Here is a 12,823-nt window from a genome sequence, read left to right on the forward strand (position 1 = left end):
TTTTCTGCTTATCAATACTTTATAAAGTAGTTGTTAAGTTTAGGGTATTGGGTAGGATTATGGATGCCATGCATTATACGTACTTTATAAGCACTAATAAACAGCCAATATGTTAATAATAGGCATGCTAATAAGCAACTAGTTATTAGTGAGAATTGGACCCTATACTAAAGTGTTACCAAAAATCTTACTGACCCCAAACTTTTGAACAATAGTGTACATCCATAAAAACTTGAACCCAAAATTTTAATATTGAATTAAAAAATCGATCTATTTATTAACTGCTGACATATTGTCTTCAAATTTGACTTATTTTTCTCCAGAACTGCAAGATGATGGAAACGCCAGACCAGGATCTGACAGACTTCACTAAGTGCTTGGCCATAATGGTGGAGGAGATCAGAGCACAGAAATTGCAGGTTGGACTCCATCTCTCCTCAGCTGCAAATCTGTAAATCTATTTGTTTCTTTTATTATGCTTCAGACCCATTCCCTAACTTTTTGACCTCATTTGCAACCAGTATTAATATCCATCTCAGGTGATCAGACCACAGGTGGTCAGTGTTTGGTGACTGGATTATTAAAACCACATTCGGTGGCAGTCAGGAACATATGTGACCACTTCGCATTTGTAGCATAAAAATCTTCTAACATATTGCAACTCACCTGGCAATCAACCATTGTGCTAAAACAATACAGTGACATGCGAAAGTTTGGGAAACCCTTGCAGAATCTGTGAAAATGTGAATAATTTTAACAAAATAAGAGATCTTACTAAATGCATGTTATTTTTTTATTTAGTACTGTCCTGAGTAAGATATTTTACATAAAAGATGTTCGCATATAGTCCACAACACCAAAAAAGTTTGGGAAACCTTGGTTCTTAATACTGTGTGCAGTTACCTGGATGATCCATGACTGTCTTTCTGTTTTGTGATGGTTGTGCTTGAGTCCCTTGTCTGTTCTGAACAGTTAAATGGAGAACAGTTCTTCAGAAAAATCCTCCAGGTCCTGCAGATTCTACAGTTTTCCAGCTTCTTTCGCATATTTGAACCCTTTCCAGCAGTGACTGTATGGTTTTGATATACATCTTTTCACACTGAGGACAATTGAGGCACTCAAACACAACTATTAAAAAAGGTTCAAACATTCACTGATGCTCCAGAAGGAAACAAGATGCATTAAGAGTTGGGGGGTGAAAACTTGATGTCCAAATTTTATTTTGTTGAAATATATATATTTTTTCCATTTAGTTCTGCCCTTCGTAAGCAATAGAAAATACTTGTATGTTTCCCAGAACCCAAATTAAATACAATTTACCTTGATCTTCAAATTACAAAAGTTTTCACCCCCCAGCTCTTTATGCACCTTGTTTCCTTCTGAAAAAAAAAAGTGAAGTGACATTCAGCCAAGTATGGTGACCCATACTCAGAATTTGTGCTCTGCATTTAACCCATCCGAAATGCACACACACAGAGCAGTGAACACACACACACTGTGAGCACACACCCGGAGCAGTGGGCAGCCATTTATGCTGCGGCGCCCGGGGAGCAGTTGGGGGTTCGATGCCTTGCTCAAGGGCACCTAAGTCGTGGTATTGAAGGTGGAGAGAGAACTGTACATGCACTCCCCCCACCCACAATTCCTGCCGGCCCGGGACTCGAACTCACAACCTTTCGATTGGGAGTCCGACTCTCTAACCATTAGGCCACGACTTCCCTAACTTCCCTTCTGGAGCATCAGTGAACGTTTGAACCTTTTTTAATAGTTGTGTTTGAGTCCCTCAGTTGTCCTCTGTGTAAAAAATAGATCTCAAAATCATACAGTCACTGCTGGAAAGGGTTCAAATATGCAAATATGCTGGAAAACTGAAGAATCTGCAGGACCTGAAGGATTTTTCTGAAGAACAGTTCTCAGTTTAACTGTTCAGAACAAACAATGGACTCAAGCACAACCATCACAAAACAGAAAGACAGTCGTGGATCATCCAGGTAACAGCACACAGTATTAAGAACCAAGGGTTCCCAAACTTTTGAATGGGGTTATTTTAATAATTTCAGCAATTTTTTGTTTTGTTTTGTGGACTATATGCAACCATCTTTTATGTAAAATATATTACTCAGGACAGTACTAAATAAAAAAATAACATGCATTTAGTATGATCTCTCTTATTTTTAAAAAATTATTCACATTTTCACAGATTCTGCAAGGGTTTCCTAAACTTCCGCATGCCTCTGTAGCTATAAAAGAAAATAACATCTAAAACAAAATATAGATGTACTTTAATAGAATTTGCTTAAGAGTGACCTGAATGTAGTTGTCTCGCACATTTTAATTGTAGTTGAATGAAAATGCATTATAGTTTCTATTAAATACAGTTAGTTGAACTTTACAGTGATTTTTTGACCCACCTTAATTACAACTTAAGTTCATCTTTATTTGTAATTTCATATACATTATATGAAGCAAATACATTAACTTGTAATATCAATCAGCACACTACAGTTAGAATTAGAATTTAGCACTTTACATGTGCTTTAGTATGTTATTCAACACATCAATAAACTTCTACTCTCAAAAGAGTATTATAACAATTATTTATAATGTGCTTTAAAAGTTTTAATTTGACAAAATGCATTTTTTCTAAGTTTGCTAAGAAACCGCCACAAAATGGTGTTATTTTTCAGTTAAGGAACCCTTTATTTCATTCATTTTATATGATCTGCAAGGACAGATTTTTAAAAATCTACTTTCAAGATCTGAAGTACTCTACAAGTGCATGTTCAGTACAGTTAAGTGCACTTCTGTTGCAAAAGGGTTGTGCAGAAAAAAAAATTCAATGTGCTTTTCAAAAGTCATTTTGTTTGCTAAGTTATTTTACTTTTTGTGCTTTATCAACATGCCGTAAGAGACTAAAGTAGTAAATTATGTATGTAGTCAAAATAATAGTCCATTCTCAAGTGTTCACTGAAAACTTATTTGAAATGCATGTTATTAGCAGGTTTAAACAGGGCCTTTGTCTCTCCATATCAAAGTGTGTTACTCTGTGGCACTGGAATGCAGGAATATGTGTACTAAAACACAAAACCTGAGATACATTACAATAGTAAAAAAGTGGAACTCAAGTTCATTGTGTAAACTGAGTCGGAAGGATACTGATTTTCACTCCTTTTTTTATATACCTGTCAAACATAAAAGGTGAGCTCACACCTCAGCTTCAGTGTGAATTCACATTCTACAGGAGCTGTCAGAGAGGTTTTGTATGGATATTGTATGTGTGTGCCTGTCTGCTCCTTTTCTGAACCTCAGCCAGAGCTCCAGGCTTGTCAGACAGTCTGTTGGTCCTCACAGAGATGCCCATCACCATCACAGACACTCCAGAGTTTTACCAATATACAAGCCTCAAGCTCATTCTATATGCATACTACGGCCTTCTTGATTCTTCCTATTGTGTATTTATATTCACCTCTGTATCTCAGCGGTACCTTTTGTGTCTTCAAGCATTCACAAAAGACAAGTAACACTTCTAAAAGTGAATAAGCTTTGTGCAGAAGGTCACTGAGGTAAATTTGACTCTCTGTCAGTCTTTGGATGTTTAAAACATGAGTACAACTATTAAAATATTGATTTATCTGCTTGTTTTAAAGCGTCGACTCCAGTTTGTTGGTTTCAGCCTGCAAGTTTTTGCTGAAAAATGTAAACTGATTTATTAGACTTTGCTGGTAAAGTGAAGACTTTCTTAGACCTCAGGCTCCAAGAACAAGTTACGAACATATCATCACTTCTGTTGCGCTTTTAAAAAGTTTTGCAATCAGTTCGCATAATTACAGAAGCACTGTAACATGAACAATTTATGTGTCAGATGTCTCATAAGTCCCGCTATTTAAATGAGCCAGTGGAGGCCGGCAGTGAAGTGTTGATTACCCTCTGTGCATTTTAAAGAGTTTTTTTGTCACGTAGAGTTGTTGGATCTCAGAGGGTGATGGGTACATTGCAGTATTCAGACAAATGGTCCCGGGAACAAATATCAAAGACATTCTGCCAAGTCAACGTTTTCCGGTCCGCACTGTTCCCTCAGAATACTTTCCATAATGTATGACTCTGTTGTTTAGTGAAGACGGACATAATTTTTGGCTGCAGTGGGAAAGAAAAAAGCTATGCTGCAACTTTGCAAAAGCACTTTCAGATCATTTATCATCAGCTTGCAGATCCTACGTCCCACAGTTTTTTCTTTGTCTGTTCATTCATTCTTTTGTTTATTTGTGTACTTGTTTGTTGAAGCAACAGCACTTTTAAAATATTTATTCTGGAGTTGCATAAATAAACTCGATCCACTACTTTGCACCCACAATTTTTTGTTCATTTATTCATTCATTTGTTCGTTTATTTGTTTGTTTATTCAATTGTTTGTCAATTTTAGAACATTTATCCTGGAGTTGTATAAAATCATCTCAAGTCTACTTTTTTTGCTCTCACAATAAGCATTCTTTTGCTTGATTAATGAATTTTTTGTGCAACAAATATTTAAGAACATTTACCCGAGTTGCATAAAAAATTAGTTTTCCGCTGCTTTTCTCCCACAATTGCTGATTAATTTGTTTGTTCATTCGTTCATTTATTAGTTTTTTTGTTTGTTCATTCATTTGTTTGTTTGTTCATTCATTTGTTGGGATTGTAGCTGTTGGTATTGGTATTGTAGAACATTGTTCACACAATCAATAATTTGTTCGCTCATTTATTTGTTCATTTATTAATTTAAATTGTTGTTTGCACATTCATTTGTTTTTGCAACATCACTCACAATCACTCTGTTTACTCATTGGTTAACTTATTTATTTGTTTACTCATCTACCGTCTTTTTGCAGATAGACACCATCGTAACCCTGGGTGGACTTGGAGGCCGCTTTGACCAGATCATGGCCACGGTGGAGACCTTGTTTCATGCCCAGAAAATGACCGATATGCCTGTGGTGGTTATACAAGACCGTTCTCTGGCTGTCCTCCTCCAAGAAGTAAACACTTCTCTAGTTCTCATTAGCATATACTAATCAGTGTTTGCACTTGGGTGCTTTTGACATCCTGATTGCGGCACTTAATGATCAATGGTGATATTAAGCAATTAACAACTGCAGAGACACTTTACTGCCTCTTCTGCGTTGTTTTTCTATTTGTGCACTTTTGAAAGATCACAGCACTTAATGCAAAAATGTGAAAATATTGCTGTTAACATTTTCATTCAACACTGCTATATAAAGCAAATAAAGTCATGTGAGAGATGCATGTGTATATTTTATGATGTTTTAAAGATCAGGACCGCTCATATTTGCACAATAACACCATATAGTACATGAAACGCAGACATGTTTGCAGACACGTACAGAGAATAGTAAGACGTTGTTATCTTGCCAACAACAAATAAGAAAACCTTACAAAATGACTCTGGCTGCATTACTTTGCATTCTGTGTGAGAATACTTAAACAACCTCTAAGGCTCAATGAGAATAGGACATCGAGATGATTGTGAGAATCTCGTGTAATGGGCCAGAAATTTAAATGAATGCATCTCAGTCTATATAAAGATATCCTTGAATGATTCAGCCCCTCATAAACCAGACTTATAAAACATGAATTAAAGTTTTCTGTCTGTGCAGCACTTATTTACTGCTATTACTGACTTTTCAGAGGCGGATCAGAATTATTTTTGAATAGTCAAACTTTGAAGTTTGCACAATGCACCTTTAGATTAAAATAAAACAGTTATAAATAGCATCTAACTTTCTCAGTGTAACAGGTGGTAATCATTACCTAAATAATAGTTCTTGGAACATCCAGCTTCATCGTTCATCATACATTTAAGTAAATGTGTGTCTATGTAGACAACAATATACCACTTTAGAAATGTGATGATTATAATTATCACAATATTGAACTGGATTGTTGATTGTGATGAGAAAGAGAACAGCATTACAACAGCATTGCCAGTGCCTCTGTGGCTGAGAGTTTTCAAATTAATTTTGAGTCTCTCTCAGAATGTTTATCAGATAATATTACATAAAAAGGTAACACTTTATAATAACTTTCATTTATAAATCATTCAACTCTGTTATTATTTTCTCACGAGTGCTAGATTTTCAAACAGAGTTTCATTCCATTCTGTGACCTTCTCCTGCTCTTTTGCTCACACTTACAGGGCAGACAGCACCATCTGAACGTGAACACTGGCTTGGAAGGGAAATGGTGTAGTCTGGTTCCTGTGGGCAGCCCTTGTCTAACCACCACTTCTGGGCTTAAATGGAACTTGGGTGAGTTGCGCGCCTGTAGGACATAAGTCTATCCACCCACTCAAACACACACACACACACACACACACAAACGGACATCCCAGAGGAATGTTTCCCAGTCTGCACCATCCTCTGTGCTCTATTTACATGGCCTGTCCTAGATAGGAGACATTCATTACCCCTGACAGCTCAAATCTCTAGCAAACTCCCACTGATGCTACAGTTGATGCAGTTTGTCAGGCCTGGATTTAAAAAGGGCTCAAAATGACATCATTGTAGTTTAGCTTTTTAGTAGCATTTGCTTTTAAATTGTTCATTTTGTCTCATAAAATAAAAAACGTATTCCCTGCCCGTTGAAAGGATCGCTCTCAGATTAAACAAAAGAAAAGAAACAAACAAGATAACAGTTTCGAGGTCCGTGTATTAGACATGCTGCATTGTGCAATCCATCTTCACTTCAATGCCAGACAGTTTTTGCTTCCTTTTTAAATTAGTCAAAGGAACATGGAATGCCTTTCTGATATTAAATGTGAAGTGTCTAATTGATGCATGACCAAGATCACCAAAATCTTGTAGAAAGTATTCATTTCAATCAGGTTTCAAGCATTGTCCTCCATTGTTCAGGCAAACAAATGGTTTGAAGAAACTACACACTTTACCTTTAAGGATGAATTTTGCCTTTTTCTTCGAAACTGATTCAAACTTTGGTCATCTAAAAGCTTGTCTTTAGTGGTTATGAAGGGTTGTAGCTCAAGAGTGGGTGAAAGTGGGCCACCTCCTACGTGCATTAGGTGTGCCAAACGACTGCTCTGACTGAAGACATTAGAAGGAATAGAAATGTAGCCCAACTGTTTGCCTTTGATCTGCTAATGCGAGCTGTCAACGAGAATAATCTCCAGCAAGCTTTCTGCGGAGGCCGGGGCTCGTGGTGAAAAAGGCCACGGGGTTGTTGTTGCGGTGGGACTGAAGTGACAGATACACGATTGAAAAGTTTGGCTTTATTGTGTCAGCGGCCTGCTGTTTCAGTGAAAGGAGGATTTTAAATATAATGATGACTCTGGACTATGACCTTTGACCTTGACTTTAAAACAAACAGCTTTATTAAGCTAAGTGGTTTTAAGGGTTTTGAAGAAGTTGGCATACTGTGAATGAAACATTTATGTGTAAAAAGCCTTTAACTGGTCTGTAGAAATCATGGGCCTGTATGATTCAAAATGCTTTTAATTGGCTTACTTATAAAATGTCAGTAGCACTTTATTTTACAGTCCTGATTCTTATGTACATACAATGTACTTATTATAGTAATTACAATAACTATGTAATAACTAGGCACTAACACTGAACCTACCCCTAAACCTAACCCTACCCCATGTAGTTACCTTGTATTACCAGAACTTACTTAGTTAAATACACTGTAAGTACACTATAAGTACATGTAAGTACACATACTGTAAAATAAAGTGCAACCAAAATGTCTATATTTCTTATTTTGCAAAACTCAGCAAATGCACCTATATGATTCACTGCAGTTAAACTCTCAGTTTTCCTACTAATTATGATTACAGGGTCAGCTTATCGGTTAATCAAGACTTATTTTTGCACATTCATTGCAAAATACTTTATGAACTCAAAACGTTTTTACTGTAGTACATTAGTAAATAATACATTTTGATATTTGCATGACATAACCTGCTCCATGTGTATTGCTTTTCTGACATAGTAAACTTGCTCAGTGGCTCACCTGGTGGTGTCCTGTGAAACTGAAGATCTTATAAAACAGCTCAGATACTTTCAAATACATTTTAGTGGAAGCAAACTAAAATGGCACAGTTGTTTCAGCAAATGAATTTTTATCTATTATCTTTCTTTGCTTTTTTAACACTATTGATTAGGTTTATGGTAGGGTTTTAGGTGGAACAGTATTTTCAAACGCAATATGGTATTAACCTTTTAATGACACTCACTGGACATGTAATTTTTCTAAACTGGCCTAATAAATACAGCAACTAATGTACTAAAACTTTGCCAGATTCATATATAATTGTTTCAGATTAAACAGAATGTGCTTTTAGCACCGCTCACTCTGGGAATGACAAGCAACTTGATATCATTTTGCAGAAATGTTGTCACAGACATGTTTTTCAATTATAATGGTTTGAGGTTACAGGGCATTTTCAAAGTGAAATTTCTAGAAGCTGCATGACAGCCCCATATGGATTATGAAAAAGAACAAGTAATGAACACAAAAATGATATAGCCTGCATTTTTGTCGCATCTCTTGATGCTGTGTTTATTAGTCTCGTTTTGTCTCATTACACTCAGCTCTTGCCCAGACTCCCTTGAGTTTTGAGTGTGATAACAAGAGAAACATATTCTGAGAGATGACATACCAGTAATCACTTTTTTAATTCCTGTATGAGTTCGAATAATTCTGCCTTTGGGGTTTTAGAAATATTGAGTGCAATGGAGGCCAGTTTGTGGGTACATCCTATTTTTGATCTGTAGTAGCAAATATAATAGAAATCTTTTAATTTTAGCAGATTATTCGTTTTTGAAAATCCAGTATTAGTCGCTTATTTTTTATCATTAACATTCATAACCAGTTAATACTGTTTATTATTTGTATGAAATATTTGTATGATGATGATGATGATGATGATGATGCAAACATATGTCTATTACATATGGAAACATTTTAAAATATTTATTTCTGTGATGACAAGAAACATTTATTATTTATAATAATTTCTTATTATTATCAGTGTTAGAAAACAGTACTGCTTGCTTAATATTTTTTGTGGATCCATGATACATTTTTTCAGGACTGTTAGATGAATAGAAAGTTTAAAAGAACCACATCTATTTGCATTCCTACTTCCTAAATTTTTACTATAAAATTTTGACTCGGTCTTAATTATTGCCAGTATTTTGTGGATTCTTCATAACCACAGAAGTATTAACTTATATTTTAGTAAATGTTTCCAGATAACAAGTGGAGAAGAGTGAATTTAACTTCTCACAATAGCCTGAGGCTGACGTACAGTTAAGTTCAGCGTAAGAGAATTCCACGTTAAACTGGAATTCCTGCAAAAAGATAAAGACCTGCAAGACACTTAACCTTAAGCAACTTACCACCAGCAGCTAGATGACACTCTCATAAACAGCACTCATACACACACACAAAGACATGGCAGATGTGTGTAAGTTGAGGAGAGTTCCAGAGTATGTGTTTATAAAACCTTTGGGAATATATTAATGAATGCATAACGGAAAAAATGGCAGGGTGAAGTTATCATGATGAGCTGCCAAGGAGGGCATCACAACTCATGGCTTGTGTTCTTGTATTACAGTTATTTGAGATAACAAGACACAGAATGTTCAGCCACACTAAAGGCATGACTGCTGTTTTCTCACAAAGTGTTGACCTGCTCCTACTCAAACTGAAAACTGAGAGCATACTGTGGTATATTTGGCTTTGAATGTAGAATTTAAAGGCTGTTGACCTCAATGCTCAGTCCTGAAAAAGACAGATTCATTCATTTATCAGTTGACCATACCATCACAGCGAAGTCATGACTTAATATTTTGATTAGAAATATTTTTTTCTTTAATATGTAATGCATGTATGATGTGTAAATATTGAATTGGAATATTTACCTCAGTATGTTTTTGCTATTTTGCTCTAATTGTGGACATCTGTGACACTTATTTTATACTAATTGCGTTTTTGTTCTTGCAAAAGAACTGCATAAGATTCTCCATTTAGTAGATTTTCTGTAACGACATTGTAAACTCACTGTTTGGAAAGTTTGGGTTTGCTGTCTATTCAGAGTACTAAATTTCATTTTGTTGAATTTCATGGCTAGGGAAATACACACGCCCTTGTGATTTGATTAATTTAATTTGTGTTTTAGCTTATGGGGACGTGTAAATAATAGCTAATTAGAATTCATAACTGCTTTAGTGCTATTTAGTGCTTTTAATGAAGTCTTTTCTAAGTTGTTGTGTTTAGTGATTAACGTTGACTTGTAGTGTTCTAATGCAGCTTTTGGTTGCTTTACCACTGCCTGATTGAAAAAGTAGCTTGTTGTTGGAAAAAAAGTGCACTGAAGAAATGAAGTCATGAGTTTTAATCAGTCCCCAACACCAAACTGTATGCTAATCAGGCTAATGTTAGCCTTTGCTGCTAATGTTCTTTGGCATTGCTTGTTTGTGCTTGTTTCTGAGAGTTTTTTTTCACCCATGTAAAGATATTGAAAGTTTTGTTGATTTGTGCAATTTGGGGGACTTTGGGAGAATAGGGAAGTCCACACCATAAATATGAGAAACATTATATCATTAGATTCCCTTTCAGAATATTTTTTTCCAGCTGAACATTCACAGCCAATCAGAATCCATCTTTTTTTAAAGTATTTAATTCTGCAAATGACAAAACTTCAGTGTGCATGTGTAATAAACTGAATGCTATGGTTTATTGGTTTGGGTAGTTGTAGTTATCTTTCTTGATGTAGATGGTCCTTTATTAATTAATTAACAACTAGTTACTAAAAACAATTTAATGATATTCTTAACTACTTGCAAGATTTTAAAAGAAAATAGAGATTTAATTCAAGTAAATGTTTCTTAAGAGAACCAAAGCGTTTTTCCTTATGCAATGGAAGTGATTCTGCCGTGGCTGAATCATTCATTTAGAGCTTTTAGCATTAGTGTTGTTGTCTAGTGGACTTTGGGGTTAGAACCTCATAACGGTGCTAATTCAAACCTTTCGATCCCCCTTTTCAAGCGCAAGCCAGTATATTGCTCCCTCCTCTTCAGCTGCACTTCTACAGATGATGGCACTCGCAACAGAAGCCCTGCTAACCCCAGATTACGACACATCCAGCACAAAGCCATGCCGTAGAGACCCTTCTGCTCAGATGGTCAAGGCTCCTGCTGCTTTACTGGATACAATTTTTTGTGTCCATTGAAAAGCACGCTTTGTGTGAGAGATGTCATTGAAGGCAGCGTCTTCCCAGAGGTTATTGGTAATTCATTGAAGGCTGTTTAATGGACGCCCGCTGTGGCCCTGAATGATTTAGAACCTCAGACTCTCGTTCTTGGTAATAGCGGCAGAATGGGATGACTTTACGGCCCATTACTATTCTGCTCCCTTGATATTTCTGTAAGGGTAGATATCAAGGCCAAATATTAAAGTTAGTCATCAGGCCAGGAAAGGAGCTGCATTTCGAGAGGGTAATCATGACGGCAATTTGATTTTTGACGACGAACTTCAGAGAACACTTAAAGGGAGTCTCGCTAACACCTGAAGATACCTGTAAAAATGTATACAGCTCAGTCATGTAATGCTGCATGTACTGTTCAAATTCACTTTAAATTATAGTTACAGTACATCTCACTGTATTGAAAGGAATGCTAATGCTACACTGTTAGCCTGCTAACTTTTCCCCCTTTGACAATGTTCGTTGTATTTTTATTTGTGTTTCTTCATTGAGGGAGGATTAAATCTGCAGCAAGGGGAAGTAGCAAATTTCCTTCTATTCGTGTGAATCTTTTACGGATGTCGCACTGTTCTTCTCAGAAGGCCTCGGCGTGAGCTTGTGTAACTGAGAGCTTATATAGGCAAAGCTTGACATCTTTTGACCATTTGAAAATTAATGCCATTCACTTTTTCAAGTGAAAATAATATAACTTTCTTTTCCTTTATCCAGTCATTCAAGTGAACAATTCGGGAGCTATTGTGGATTTTGTCATTGGCTTCCCGACAGGAAATGATACAACATTATATAGCTCTCAGAATTGTTGTTCACGTGCTGTCCTCTGCACAATAGTAGTGATCTCTCTGTTAGTCTCTGTTAGTTATGAAGCCTTGAAGGTGGGTCACTGTTGTATAACATACTGTAATACGGCGTTTTGCTTTGTGTTTACCATGTGATAGATCTAGACTGTCTTCCAGACTGAAATGGTGTTACATAAGATAAATGACCATGAACCTCTCAGTGGGGTGATGTTGAATAGTTGTCGGTGGGGTGTTTTTACTGAACGGTCAATGTGAATATTTATTGTGATTACTGTGGTTAAAGTAGGCATTTATAGCTTTGCTGTCAGATTTCAGTTATTACCATAAAGACCTCTGAAGGACAGAATCTATTTAGTGTGTGTTATTTTTTTCAGTGCGGGTAAATGAAAGGACAGCTTGTCTCCTTTTTGCTTTTATTCACTATCTCTCTCTTACTCGCTCTCCCTCTCGTCACTTACTCTCTCTGTCTCTCTCTTGTTTTGTTTTCTTCTTTAGCTTTTCCCTCAGCCTCCTAGTGTCTCAAAGGAGAGAATAAAGATTGTCTGAGAGGAAGTCAAGTGAGTCTTCAACAGGAAGCATGGTTTGGGGTCAGTGAGAGACACTTTTGAGCCAGTGCATTATTCTAACATATACATTGTTATTTACAATAAATAAAGAAATATCAATATAAATCATTATTAAATTTTTATTGTGGTATTATGTATTATTTATATAACTGATTTTATGCATTGTAGTGGCCTATTTT

At 36.1% G+C, this 12,823-nt stretch overlaps 1 protein-coding gene across 4 annotated transcripts in view; it reads left to right on the top strand.

The window, feature by feature from the left end:
* The window catches only part of LOC132123800 (thiamin pyrophosphokinase 1-like), a 62,846-nt gene that overhangs the window by 32,935 nt on the left and 17,088 nt on the right, over nt 1-12,823 (top strand). For 3 of the 4 annotated variants that reach the window (XM_059534451.1, XM_059534453.1, XM_059534452.1), the window contains 3 exons: nt 324-419; nt 4,866-5,012; nt 6,191-6,302. In XM_059534451.1, the coding sequence (XP_059390434.1) occupies nt 324-419; nt 4,866-5,012; nt 6,191-6,302 (355 nt within the window). Of the gene's footprint in view, nt 1-323; nt 420-4,865; nt 5,013-6,190; nt 6,303-11,064; nt 11,193-12,823 lie in introns of those variants that run through there. The other variant, XM_059534454.1, reaches the window with a different exon arrangement.

Source organism: Carassius carassius, chromosome 42, assembly GCF_963082965.1.
Source record: "Carassius carassius chromosome 42, fCarCar2.1, whole genome shotgun sequence".
NCBI classification, from domain to species: domain Eukaryota; kingdom Metazoa; phylum Chordata; class Actinopteri; order Cypriniformes; family Cyprinidae; genus Carassius; species Carassius carassius.